Source organism: Carcharodon carcharias, chromosome 1, assembly GCF_017639515.1.
Source record: "Carcharodon carcharias isolate sCarCar2 chromosome 1, sCarCar2.pri, whole genome shotgun sequence".
Lineage (NCBI taxonomy): Eukaryota > Metazoa > Chordata > Chondrichthyes > Lamniformes > Lamnidae > Carcharodon > Carcharodon carcharias.
In genome coordinates, this window is record NC_054467.1 from 41,289,794 (window position 1) to 41,304,877 (window position 15,084).

At 43.1% G+C, this 15,084-nt stretch overlaps 1 protein-coding gene across 3 annotated transcripts in view; it reads right to left on the reverse strand.

Annotated features, from left to right (window-relative positions):
* spata5 (spermatogenesis associated 5) overlaps window positions 1–15,084 on the reverse strand; it is a 496,065-nt gene that overhangs the window by 479,905 nt on the left and 1,076 nt on the right. For all 3 annotated transcript variants that reach the window (XM_041196527.1, XM_041196518.1, XM_041196509.1), the window contains exon 2: window positions 3,799–3,923. In XM_041196527.1, the coding sequence (XP_041052461.1) occupies window positions 3,799–3,923 (125 nt within the window). The remainder of the gene's footprint in view (window positions 1–3,798; window positions 3,924–15,084) is intronic.

Sequence of the window (15,084 nt, forward strand, 5' to 3'; positions counted from 1 at the left end):
AATAATCAATTACAGCTGTGAGGAGAGATGATATATCAAATAGATCATCAAATGAGGCTATATGGGTTGAGCTCAAGAATAAAAAGGGGGCAGCCATTCTACTAGGAGTGTACTAAGATCCCTAAATAGAGAGAGGGAGATAGAAGAGCAAATATGTAGGCAAATTTCTAAGTGCAAAAACAGTAGGGCAATATCAACTGGGATACAAACAGTATAATAGACACAGAGGTCACAACATTCTTGAACAACATTCAGGAGAGCTTTTTCAGCCACCACGTAACAAGCCCAATGAGAGGATTGCAAATCTAGATTTAGTCTTAGGAAATGAAGCTGGGCAAGTGGTGAAGTAGCAGTGGGTGACCATTTTGGAGATAGTGACCATAATACAGTTACATTTAGTATAATTATGGAAAAGGATAAAGGTAGAAGAGGAGTAAAGGTTCTAAATTGGGGAAAGATAAATTCTACAAAGCTGAGAGGTGACTTAGCGAAAATGGACTGGTTACTGCTACTTGAAGGGACATCAGAGACAGACCAGTGGGAGGCATTCAAAAGCAAGATTCTACGGACACAGTGTAAACATGTCCCCACAAAGAAAAATGGCAATACTGCCAAATCTAGAGCCCCTGTTTATCTAGAAATTTAAAAGGTAAGATAATGCAGAAAAAGAAAACTTATGACAGTTACAAAAGTTTAATACTACAGAAAGCCTAGAGGAGTACAGGGGTGAAGTAAAAAAGGTAATTAGGAAAGCAAAGAGAGGATATGAAAAGATATTGGCAGTTAAAATCAAAGAAAATCCAAAGATGTTTTAACAGTACATTAAGAGCAAGAGAATAACGAAGGAAAGGGTAGAGTTGATCAGAGGTGTACATGGAAACTTGTGTGCAGATGCTGAAGATGCAGGCAAGGTTCAAAATGAGTACCTTGTCTCTATCTTCACTAAGGAGAGCAATTATGCAGATATTCTAGTTAAAGAGGAGGAGTGTAAAATATTAAATACAAAAAGCGTAATGAGAGAAGATATACTTGACGGACTGACATCTTTGAAGGTGGTTAAGTCACCAGGGTCAGGTGGATTGAATCCCATGCTGGTAAAGGAAGCCAGGGAGAAAATAGCGGATGTGCTGAAGATCGTTTTCCAATCCTCAAGAGATACAGGCTAGGTACCAGAGAATTGGAGGCCTGCGGACGTTGTACCATTATTTTAAAAGGGTGCGAGGGATATACCAACTAATTATAGGTTGGTCAGTCTGACTTCAGTGGTGGGCAAATTATTAGAATCAATTCTAAACTGTCACTTAGAAAGAAATGGATTAATCAGGGATAGTCAGCATGGTTTTGTGAAGGGAATGTCATTTCTTACTAATTTGATCAAATTTTAATCAAAATGAGGAAGTAACAATGAGGATTGATGAGGGTACTGCAGTGGATGTTGTCTACATGGATTTCAGTAAGGCATTTGGCAAGGTCTTTCATGGCAGACTGGTCAGAAAAGCAAAAGCCCATGGGATACAGGGGCATGTGTCATGTTGGATCCAAAATTGGCTCAGTGACAGGAAACAAAGGACAATGGATGATGGATGTTCTTGTGAATGGAAAACAGTTTCTAGTGGTATTCCACAGGGTTCAGTGTTGGGTCCCTTGCTGTTTCTTGTATATATTAATGATTTGGACTTAAATGTGGATGGCATGATTGGGAAATTTGCAGATGACACAAAACTTGTCAGTGTAGTCATTGGTGAAAAGGATAGTCTTCATCTCCAGAATGATATCAATGGTTTAGTTGAGTGGGCAGAGAAGTGGCAGATGGAATTCAATTCAGAGAAGTGTGAGGTAATGGATTTGGGAGGGCAAACAAAGCTAGGGAACACACAATAAATGGTAGGATATTGGGAGGGGGTAGAGGAAGTGAGAGACCTTGATGTGCATGCCCACAGGTCCCTGAAGGTGGCAGGACAGGTGGATAACGTGGTAGAGAAAGCACAAGGAATGCTTCCCTTAATTGGATGAGGAACAGAATACAAAAGCAAGGGTGTAATGATCAAACTGTATAAAACTGGTTAGACTGGAATTTTGTGTACATTTCTGGTCACATTACAGGAAGGACATAATTGCTATGGGGAGAGTACAAAGGAGATTTACAAGATTGCTGCCAGGGATTGGAAATTGCAGCTATGAGGAAAGATTGGATAGGCTGAAGTTATTTTCTTTGGAACTGAGGAGGCTGAGGGATGACCTGATTGAAGTGTACAAGATTATGAGGGCCTAGATAGAGGAGACAAGTATGCCCTGTTTTCCCTAGCAAGAGGTCAATTACCAGGGGGTTACAAATTTAAGGCAAATGGTAGGAGAATTAGAGGGGACAGAAGGAAAAACTTCTTCACCCAGAAAGCGGTGGGTGTTTGGAATTCGCTGCCTGGTTTGGTGGTGGAGGCAGAAACCCTCAACACATTTAAAAGGCACCTGGATCTGCACCTAAAGTGCTGTAATCTGCAAGGCTACAGACAGGGTGCTGGAAGGTGGGATTAGAATTGTTTCTTTTTCAGGGGCGCAGATACAATGGGCTGAATGGCCTCTTACTTTTCTATGGTTTATCTGCTTGTGGAGGTAGTGGATATGGGATTCTATTTGTCAAATATTTTAACCGAGATTCTGTACAATTGACGTACTGAAGATAGTATACTAATCAAATGTTACGTAAATAACTGTTCATTTTGGGATAATGTGCACTATGCGAAAAGTGAGTAAGAAAAGATTACGGGTTCGCCTTGCTGAATTCAAACAAATGCTGGAGCAAAAGGAAATCTTTAGTATTAAATGGGTGGATCCTGTTTTACAAAAGGAAACACACGTACGAAGGAATTGTTATGGATCCTAGAGGAAGGACATCTCGCATTATAAAGCTTTGTGCAGAATTTGGATGTCTTTGATTTAATTTGTTTTGAAATTTTGGTTGTCCTTATGAACTCCATTTTTTATTTAATGAGAGAAAGAAATCTGTTAATTGTGTGCAGATGGTGAATGTTAACTGGGGATTCACTTTTCCGTCTAAAAAAAGGGAAAAGACTGAAACCGTGGTTGGTGAGTGAGGAGGTACATGTTTGTAATGTGTACATAAATGCTTATAAAAGTGTTCAAAGTTTGTGTCCAGTGCTATCCTTCACCGCCTGGCTTTCTGAAATCTAACAAAAGTCTTGCCACCATCTACAATGCTCAAATCAGGAATGTCATGGAATGCTAACCATTCACATGTATGGGTGCAGCCACAATACTACACAAGAAACTTACAATCTAGAAACTGAGCAGTTGGCTTCATCAACACCTTACTCTTAGATTCATTATCCATCCCCTCGATCACTGGCTGCAACATGTTATAGGTACAGAATGCACTGCAGCAATTCACCAAGCCTACTTCTTCAGCACCTCTCGCTACCATCAAGAAAGACAAGAACAGCAATGCCATAATCATCATCTCAGAATTCCTCTTGGGTTATGGGCAACTCCAGTGCGGCTGCATTGTTGCCCATCCCAAGTTGCCCTGAGAAGGTATTGATGTGCCTAGTTGACCTGCTGAAGTCTTTGAGATGATGTTTTCACAAAAGTGTTAGGGAATCACAGAATATTGAATCAACAGTGATGAAGAAATGGTGACATATGTCCAAGTCAGGATGATGTGTGACTTGAAGTTGATGGTGTTTCCATGATGTTGGATAGGGAAATAAATAAAAACAAGAACTATACTCCTGTAAGAACTTTGTGTATCCACAAGAGTATTGTAATTTCTCTGGCACTTACCTCCTGTCTGCCAGCAGTGCTGGTAAGAAGAACTGGTCGTCCAATACAGATGTTTGTCAGTTTTATGCTGTTGACACTCATTTGAGCAAGACATTTTCGGCAAGCCTTAGGCACCTTCTCATTAGCTAAAATCACAAAAAATGAATAATTGAAACCAGTTATGTAACAGATAATTAGCTATTTTTTGCTCTCCTAGCCAACCTGCCATCATTCATATTCCATAAAATCCAGCTGATCCAAAACATTAATTTAAACAATCCTGCACCATTCTATCAATTCCGCTCACAAGCCCCTCTACACATCTTTTGTTTAGCTGGGGCCCACCTAGTCTGTATAGGCACTTACCATTTTAAAAGGTATCCCATTATTTGAGTAACCGAATCAGAGTCCATGTACCAAAACAGCTGTCACACATTGGTCTGTCAAATTATCCTCCATCTCTTTTCACCAGCATTTGGAACAGATATTTTTTAGAAGGCGATACATTTGAGATCCTTCCCTTAAGCTTCTTTCCTAATGCCCTAAATTGATCATAGAGGGCTTCCGGTCCCCTTCTACCTTTGTTATTCCTTCCCACATGTACCCCATCAATTGGTTTCTCACCTGCTCCCTCCAGGTACTTCAGCTTAGTCATATTTTAGGTTGAAAATTTAGGATTGATACCAATGCTAGGGTTGATATCAAGATTGAAAAAAATAGTCTACCTTTATACATTGTGTTCCTTACAAACTATAGCTACCCAATATCTCAACCAAGTGGTCATTCTCTTCATTCACAAACCATGGCAATGAATGTCACCAAGTCATTTTATTGTGAGACACTTGATTTTACTTTCACCCAACATCCATTTGTGCGAACTTTCAAATTGGGGTCTTTGGGGAAGGAGAATATTAAAGCCAAAGGTGAAAGCTCCTTTACCATGCTAGTTTGAGGATTTTTATTATACTTTCAATAGGCTTTAAAGCTTTATTTTACAAAATAGAGAAATCAGGATGAAAATTTGAGAGTCAGAAATGAAGTCTCAAAAGTGAGCTGACCTGGGTGAGTTTACAGTAAGTGTGTTCCTGCAAAGTAGCTCACATTTCATGGAAGCACATGGGCCTTGAACCTTCCCTTCGCAGGAGAATATCAATTCCAGTCATGAAGGGCAATGGATAATTAAACAGCCAACAGGAGGAGGCGGCTCCACAAATATCCCCATCTTCAATTATGCTGGAGCCCAGCACATCAATGCAAAAGACAAGGCTGAAGTATTTGCAACCATCTTCAGCCAGAAGTGCCAAATGGATGATCCATCTCGGCCTCCTCCTGAGGTCCCAGCATCACAGATGCCAATTTTCTGCCAATTCAATTGACTCCAAGAAAAGGCTGAATATATTAAGTGAAGGAGGCTCTGGGGTCTGGCAACATGCTACTTGTGGTACTGAAGACTTGTGCTCCAGAACTAGCCACAGCCCTAGCTAAGTTGTTCCAGTACAGCTACAACACTGGCATCTACCTAACAATGTGAAAAATTTACAGGTATATCCTGTCCACAAAAAGCAGAACCTATCCAGCAATCACCATCCCATCAGTCCACTTTTAATCATCAGCAAAGTGATGGTAGGTGTTGTCAACTATGCTATCAAATGACATTTATTCAGCAATAACTAGTTCACTTATGCCAGCTTGTATACCAGGGCCACTCTGCACCAGACCTCATTACTGCCTTGGCCTGAACATGGATATTAGAGCTGAACTCAAAAGATGAAGTGAGAATGACTTTCCTTGATATCAAGGCAGCATTTGACTGCGTGTGGCATCAAGGAGCCCAAGCAAATTGAAGTCAATTGGAATCGGGGGAAACTCTCCACTGGTTGGAGTCATACCTAACACAAAGGAAGATGGTTGTGGTTGTTGAAAGCCAATCATCTCAGCTTCGTGACATTGCTGCAGGAGTGCCTTAGGGTAGTAGGTAATATTCTAGGCCCAACATCTTCAGCTGATTCATCAATGACCTTCCTTACATTGTAAGATCAGGAGTAAGGATACTTGCTGATGATTGAACAGTGTTCAGTGCCATTTGCAACACCTCAGATACAGAAGTAGTCTGTGCGCATATACAGCAAATTCTGGACAACATTCAGACTTGGGGTGACAAGTGGCAAGTAACATTCACATCATACAAGTGCCAGGCAATGACCATCTCCAACAAGAGCGAATCTAACCATCTCCCATTGACATTCAATGGCATTACCATTGCTGAACCTCCCACCATCAACATGCTGGGGAGGGTTACCATTGACCAGAAACATAACTGGACCAGCCAAATAAATAATGTGGGTACAAGGGCAAGACAAAGGCTGGGAATTCTGTGGCAAGTAGCTCACCTCCTGACGCTCCAAAGCCTGTCCATTATCTAAAAAGTGCAAGTCTAAGTTTAAATTAAATTGCCAGGGGTATGGGTACCAGTATATAGAAGTAGAAAAGAGGAATAAGGGGCATAAAGTGAGAGTGTCGAACAATACTAAAGAAGGAAGCAGTACCATATTAGATAGGAGTGGACTAAGAAGGACTATGAGTAACACAAAGACAGAATTACAATGCATGTACATAAGTGTACAAAATGTGGTTAATAAGGTTGGTGAGCTACAAGCACAAATAGTAGTGTGAGAATATGATGTAGTGGTAATGATAGATATGTGGCTTAAAAATGGTGAGACATGGCACTTAATATACATGTATATAAAGTGTTCAGAAAAGATAGAGAAGGAGAAAAAGGAGGTGGGTGGCAGTAATGATTAGGAAAGACATTGTAGTGTTGGAAATAGTTGATTTCCTTGAGGGAACAAGGACAGAGCCCATTTAAAAAGGTAAAATCACATTTCTTTGGGATTTCTACAGGCCTCCAAATAGTGAGAAAGAGATAGAGGAACAAATCTGCTGGGGAATCATGCAAAAACTATAGAGTGGTGATACAGGGGGACTTTCATTACCCAAATATCAATTGGGGTAATGTTAGAGTAAAGGATTCGCAGAGGGAAAAATTTCTGAAATGTGTTCAGGAGAACTCCCTTGATCAGTATGTATGTTCACTGTCCAACTAGAAAGGAGGCATTGCTGGATCTGGTGCTGGGAAATGAAGTGGGCTTAGTGGACCAGGCGTCTATGGGGGAACATTTGGATGAGTGATCATTGCACCATAAAGTTTATATTAGTAATAAAGAAGAGCAACGAACAATCTGTTAGAGAACTTTCAAATTATAAGGGGACTAATTTCAATGTGATGAGAAGGGATCTAGCCAGGGTAAATTAGAACTGGAGACTGATAGGAAAACCGTAAAAAAAAACAATGGGTGATCATTAAGTAAGAGATCCTTCAGGAATAGGCTAGGTACAATCCAACAAAGACTAACGGTAAGGAAGCCAAAAACAGGGTTCCTTGGATGATAATGGAGATACAGAGTAGAGATTATGATGAAATAAAAAAGGGTTTTTGATGCATGTCACGCAGGTTCTTCAAGTGAAAACCAGGTCAAACACAATAAGTTGAGGAGGAAGGTGAAGAAGAAAGTGAGGCTGGCAAAGAGAAAGTTTGAGAACAGAATGGCAGTCAACATAAAATGGAATCCAAAAATCTTCTACCAGCATGTAAATAGTAAGTGGGGAGTAAGAAGTGTAGTGGGTCTTATTAGGGACAAAGAGGGTGATATATGCTTAGAGGCAAATGGCAAGGCTAGGATATTTAATGAGTCTTTTATATTGTTATTTACTACGGAATAGGAATCTGACAGAGGATCAGTAGGAGTGGAGATAGTGGAGGCAATGGATAGTGTGAAAATTGAAAGGGAGGAGGTACTGGAAAGGCTAACTATGCTTAGGATAGATAAGTCACCTAGTCTGGATGGCTTGCACTCCAGGTTTCTAGAGGATGCAGGGGTGGAGATAGCGGAAGCACTTGCCTTAATTTTTCAAGCTTCCCTAGATTTAAGGGGAGTGCCAGAGGATAGGAGAATGGCAAAGTGACACCCTTATTCAATTAAGTGTGCAGGCCAGTCCTAACAACTACAAGCCAGTTAGGCTTGGCCTAAATAGCCAAGTGGTTATGGTACTGGGTTTGTAACCCCAAGAACAAGAGTTCAAATCTCACAATGGCAAACTATGAAACAATGTAACTTCATCTGAAACAGATGGAAACAGGTTTACTCAAAAGAGTATCAAGAGTTCAAATCTCACAATGGGAAACAATGTAACTTCATCTGAAACAGATGGGAACGGGTTTGTACTCGAAAGAGTTACAAGCCAGTTAGTTTAACATCAATGGTGGGTAAGGTATTGGAATCCTTAATTAGGGAGAAAAAAAATCAACCGGAGAGGTTTGAACTTAATTAAGGAGAGCCAGCGAGGATTTGTAAAAGGCTGGTCTGCTTGGCTAATCTAATTTAATTTTTCGATAAAGTAACAGAGAAGATTGATGAAGGAAATGAGCTGAATGTTGTCTGAATGAATTTTAAGAAAATGTTTGACAAGGTACCACATAAAACACTGGTTAACAAAACTGAGGCAAATGGAATACGAGGACCAGTTTTAAAACTTTAGCTTAAGGACAAAAAGCATTGAGTGGTGGTAGATGGTTATTTTCGACTGGGTAATGGTAGACAGTGATGTTTCCCATGGCTCAATTCTAGGAACACTGCTTTTCTTTGTTATATTTGAATGACTTGCATTTTGGAATACGGAGTAAAATTTCAAAATTTGCCGATGATACCAAACTTGGAGGAGTAGTTAACAGTGAGAAAGGTACAAATTGTCTGCAACAGGGCTTAGAGAGGCTAGCAGGATGGACAGACAAGTTGCAAGTGAAGTGAGAGATGATACATTTTGACAAAAGGAATGGGGATAGGCAATATAGACTTAATAGCGCAATTCTAAGAAGTGTGCAGAAGCAGACAGAGTGAGATCTTTGGCTTTATAAATAAAGACACCGAATGCAAAAGCAGAGATTTTATGCTAAACCTATACAAAGCTCTGTGGTTATGCACCAAATAGAGTATTGCATCCAATTCCGGTCACCACTTTAGGGAAGGTCCTTGAGAGCATGAAGAGGTGACTTACCAAAATGATTCTAGGGACGAGGATTTAAGTAACAAGGTTAGGTGGAAAGGCTAGGTTGTTCTCCTTGGAGCAAAGGAGATTGAGGGGAGATTTGATAGGAGGTGTACAAGATTGACAGGCTTAGATAACATAGACAAGGAAAACTCTTCCCTACAGGTAATGGGACACAGATTGAAGACTTTGGGCAAGAGATGGAGAGGGAATGTGAGGAAGAACCTCTTTTTATGCAGCAAGTGGTAATGACTTGGAACTCGTTGCCCGCAAGCGTACTTTCACTGGTCAATACATGTGTTGGGATTCTTACAGTTTCATACGCTATAAGGTTGACCTAATCAGCAAACTCGTAAATAAGGCCCAAGCCATTTGCTCACCATACAAGCCTGATGCTGAAATAAGAAGCATCAAAGGCATCCTGCGGGATAATGGTTACCCTGATCAGGTCATTTCAAGCTGTATATCACACAAACTTATAAACGGGCCATCACTTTCAGCCCCGAAGAGTGCCCAGTTTATCTGATTACCCTGGAAGGGCAAGGTATCTCAAAAATTTGAGCAACAGGTAAAGCTGTTTCACACGCTGCTACTATGCAGTAGCAACACGAGTGGTATTTGCCACAAACTGGATGCTGCCATCAAGCCAAAATAGACGTTCTGCCTTTCTCATTTAAATGAGTAATGTAGTGTATGAATTTCAGTGCCAGCGTTATGCTAGGTATGTAGGCCGTACATCCCAAAGATTGGTGAATTGTGTGAAACAGCATGTCCCTTCCATTGTTCACAGCAGGTAAGGTACAGCCCGTAGCTAACCAGCCCCGGCTCGCAAAACTCAAAACACAGTGTCCAACATTAGATGTGATTCCACGATTGGGCAACATTTACTAACTAATCCTCAGTGTGCTAAGAATTATGCTCACAACCAATTTAAGATTGTCAGTCACGCTCACAATGTGGCATGTGTGTGTACTGGGAATTACATATATTAACACACAGGGCCCTGTTCTTTGCAGAAAGAAAGAACACGTACACGCATTGCGCCAGTTTCAGCTAAACAAAATAAATGACAGCCATGCGCTGGTGCATTTTCCATGGCAATGCCTCTGCCAATCAGAGTCCACTTTCCAACCAGTTAGCACTCTCTTCTCATACAGTATAAATATGTTGTTTCCCCTGACATTGGCATTTTCTTGTGAATCATCCTGATGAGTGCACAACAAAAAGCTTTGACGAAAAGGGTCTCTTTTTTCAGCAATACTCAAGTGCTGTACTACGAAACGACTATAGGTAAACTTGCAGGCCTCCAGGTACTAAGTGGGGAGCAGGACTGTCTGGATTGCTCCACGGGGAGCCGGGAAGGACTTAATGGGCCAAACAGCCTCCTTCTCTGCCGTAAATGACTCTATGACTCTAAACCAGAAGTGTGATGGAATATTCTCCAGCTACCCAGATAAGTGTGATTCAGGAAGGTCGGCACAATCCAGGACAAAGCAGCACGCATTTTCAGCACCCCATCCACAACCTTAAAAATTGCCTCCTTCCATCTTGGTGCAGTGCATACCATATGCAACATGCCGTGCAGCAACTCACCAATTCTCCTTCAACAGCTGCTTCCGAACCTGCGACCTCTACCACCAGCAGACACATACCACCTGCAAGTTCTCCTCCAAGACCCAAACTATCCCTGGGTCAAAATCCTGGCACTTCCTTCCTAACAGCACTGTGGAAGTAGAATGGACTGCAGCGCTTCAAGGAGGCAGCTCACCACCATCTTCTCAAGGCCAATTATAGGGATGGGTACAAATGCTGACCTTGCCAGCACTCACATCTCGTCAGCAAATAAATAAATGGTATAGTAATGTAAACAGGCTATTGCTAGGTTGAAACCTACAATGCAGCTACAAGGTTCAGGGATGCTGTATGAATGCAGAACAAAACATAATCTGAGATTTGTTCATTTCATCCATTACTTTCCCAACATTAACTGGGTTAGTCATAGTGTGATAGGTTTAGAGAAACGGAATTCTTAAAATGCATCCAGGAGAGCTTTTTAAGCCAGTACGTAGAAGGTCCTACAAGAGAGGGGTCTTGGACTTCATTTCAGAGAATGGAGCCGGACAAGTAGTAAAGGTATCAGCAGGGGAGCATTTTGCGGATAGTGATCATAACGCCGTTAGATTCAACTCAGCAGGTCTGGCAGCATCGGTGGAGAAGAAAAGAGTTGACATTTCGAGTCCTCATGACCCTTCAACAGAACTGAGTGAATATTAGGAGAGGGGTGAAATATAAGCTGGTTTAAGGTGGTGGGGAGGGGTGGGGGTGGGGGGGGGGGGGGGAGAAGAAGTGGGGGTGGGGGTGTGGTTTTAGGAACAAGCATGCAGTGATAGGAGCAGATAATCAAAAGATATTACAGACAAAGGAACAAAGAGGTGTTGAAGATGGTGATATTATCTAAACAAATGTGCTAATTAAGAGTGGAGAGCAGGACAAGCAAGGTAACTCCAGTGGGGGTGGGGTGAAATACATTTAAAAATAATGGAAATAGGTGGGAAAAGAAAAATCTATATAAATTACTGGAAAAAACAAAAGGGAGGGGGAAGAAACGGAAAGGGGGTGGGGATAGAGGACGGAGTTCAAGATCTAAAGTTGTGGAACTCAATATTCAGTCCAGAAGGCTGTAAAGTGCCTAGTTGGAAGATGAGGTGCTGTTCCTCCAGTTTGCGTTGAGCTTCACTGGAACAATGCAGCAGGCCAAGGTCAGACATGTGCGCAAGAGAGCAGGGTGGTGTGTTAAAATGGCAAGCGACAGGGAGGTCTGGATCATGCTTGTGGTTATGCCAAAGGTGTTCTGCAAAGCAGTCACCCAGTTTGCATTTGGTCTCTCCAATGTAGAAGAAACCGCATTGGGAGCAACAAATGCAGTAGACTAAGTTGGGGGAAATGCAAGCGAAACGCTGCTTCACTTGAAAGGAGTGTTTGGGCTCTTGGACGGTGAGGAGTGAGAAAGTGAAGGGCCAGGTGTTGCATATTTTGTGTTTGCATGGGGAGGTGCCATAGGTGGGGGTTGCAGAGTAGGGGGTGATGGAGGAGTGGACCACCTTTTATTTGGAGGAAGTGAGAGGAGGCTGAGCATCAACTCGCAGACACTTCCTCCTACCTCTCCCTGGACCATGACCCCACCACTGAATATCAAGCCATTGTTTCCAGGACTGTCACTGACCTCATCTCCTCTGGAGATCTTCCTCCCACAGCTTCCAACTTGATAGTCGCCCAACCTCAGACGGCCTGCTTCTACCTCCTACCCAAAATCCACAAACAGAACTGTCCCGGTAGACCGATCCTGTCAGCTTGCTCCTGCCCCACGGAACTCATTTCTCGTTATATTGACTCCCTTCTCTCTCCCCTTGTCCAGTCCCTTCCCACCTACATCCGTGATTCCTCTGACACTTTACGTCACATCAACAATTTCCAGTTCCCTGGCCCCAACCGCTTCCTCTTCACCATGGACGTCCAATCCCTCTACACCTCCATCCCCTACCAGGATGGTCTGAGGGCCCTTAGCTTCTTCCTCGAACAGAGGCCCGAACAATCCCCATCCACCACTACTCTCCTCCGTCTGGCTGAACTTGTTCTCACAGTGAACAATTTCTCCTTCAACTCCTCTCACTTACTCCAAATAAAAGATGTGGCTATGGGTACCCGCATGGGCCCCAGCTATGCGTGTCTCTTTACGGGGTATGTGGAACATTCCTTGTTCCAGTCCTCCTCTGGCCCCCTCCCACAACTCTTTCTCCAGTACATTGATGATTACTTCGGTGCTGCTTCATGCTCTCGTCGGGACTTGGAAAATTTATTAATTTTGCTTCCAATCTCCACCCCTCCATCATTTTCATATGGTCCATCTCTGACACTTCCCTTCCCTTCCTTGACCTCTCTGTCTCAATTTCTGGTGATAGACTGCCCACCAATATCCATTACAAGCCTACCAACTCCCACAGCTACCTCGACTGCAGCTCCTCACACCCCGCTTCCTGTAAGGACTCCATCCCATTCTCTCAGTTCCTTCGCCTCCGTCGCATCTGTTCTGATGATACTACCTTCAAAAACAGTTCCTCTGACATGTCCTCCTTCTTCCTTAACCGAGGTTTTCCACCCACGGTCGTTGACAGGGCCCTCAACAGTGTCTGGCCCATCTCCTGCGCATCCGCCCTCACGCCTTCTCCTCCCTCCCAGAAACATGATAGGGTCCCCCTTGTCCTCAATTATCACCCCATCAGCCTCCGCATTCAAAGGATCATCCTCTGCCATTTCCGCCAACTCCAGCATGATGCCACCACCAAACACATTTCCCTTCACCCCCTCTGGCGGCATTCCGTAGGGACCGTTCCCTCCGGGACACCCTGGTCCACTCCTCCATCACCCCCTACTCCTCAACCCCTACTATGGCACCTCCCCATGCCCACGCAAAAGATGCCACACCTGTCCCTTCACATCCTCTCTCCTCACCGTCCAAGGGCCCAAACACTCCTTTCAAGTGAAGCAGCATTTCACTTGCATTTCCCCCAACTTAGTCTACTTCATTCGTTGCTCCCAATGAGGTCTCCTCTACATTGGAGAGACCAAACGTAAACTGGGCGACCGCTTTGCAGAACACCTGTGGTCTGTCCACAAGAAAGACCCAAACCTCCCTGTCGCTTGCCATTTTAACACTCCACCCTGCTTTCTTGCCCACATGTCTGTCCTTGGCTTGCTGCATTGTTCCAGTGAAGCTAAACGCAAACTGGAGGAACAGCACCTCATCTTCCAACTAGGCACTTTACAGCCTTCTGGACTGAATATTGAATTCAACAACTTTAGATCTTGAACTCCCTCCTCCATCCCCACCCCCTTTCTGTTTCTTCTCCCTTCCTTTTGTTTTTTGCAAAAATTTATATAGATTTTTCTTTTCCCACCTATTTCCATTATTTTTAAATCTTGTATGCCCTGCTAGTCTTTCTACCCCACCCCACTAGAGCTGTACCTTGAGTGCCCTGCCATCCATTCTTAATTAGCACATTCGTTTAGATAATATCACCACCTTCAACATCTGTTTGTTCCTTTGTCTGTGACATCTTTTGATTATCTGCTCCTATCACTGCTTGCTTGTCCCTACAACCACACCCCCCCGCTTCTTCCCCCCACCACCACCCCCCACCAACCTTAAACCAGCTTATATTTCACCCCTCTCCTAATATTCACTCAGTTCTATTGAAGGGTCATGAGGACTCGAAACGTCAACTCTTTTCTTCTCCACCAATGCTGCCAGACCTGCTGAGTTTTTCCAGGTAATTCTGTTTTTGTTTTGGATTTCCAGCATCTGCAGTTTTTTGTTTTTATCTCTGTTAGATTCAAGGTTGTTATGGAAAAGGATAAGGATGGGCCAGGAATTCTAAATTGGGGGAAGGTCGATTTTACTAAGATCAGGTATGCTTTGGTCAGAGTGGACTGGGAGCAGCTACTTTTAGGTAAATCTGCATCAGAGTAGTGGGACTCATTCAAGAAGGAAGGTGTGTGGATGAGGGCAATGCAAGTCCAAGTCTACTTGGACTTCAGCAAGGCTTTTAATAAGGGAGACTGATAACGAAGCTAAGAGCCCATGAGATCCAAGGCAATTTGGCAAATTGTATCCAGAATGGCAGGAGGCAGAGGGTGATGGGCAAGGAGTGTTTTTGTGACCGAATGCCTGTGTCCAGTGGGGTTCCACAGGAATCGGTGTTGGGTCCCTTGCTGTTTGTGGTATATATAAACGATTTAGGCTTGAATGTAGCAGGGTTGATCAGTAAGCTCACGGATGACACGAAAATTGGTGGGGTGGTAAATAGTGAGGAGGATAGCCTTAGATTACAGGAGGATATAGACGGGCTGGTCAGATGGGCTGATCAGTGACAGATGGAATTTAATCCGGATAAGCGTGAGGTGATGCACTTGGGCAGAACAAACAAGGCACAAGAATACACGATGAATGGTGGGACTCTGGGAAGTACCAAAGATCGGGGGATCATAGTGTGCATGTCCACTGGTCTCTTAAGGTAGCGCAACAGGTAGATAAGGTGGTTAAGAAGACATATGGCATACTTGCCTTTATTAGCTAAGGCATAGAATAAAAGAGCAAGGAGGCTATGCTGGAACCATTCAAAACATTGGTTAGGCCACAGCTAG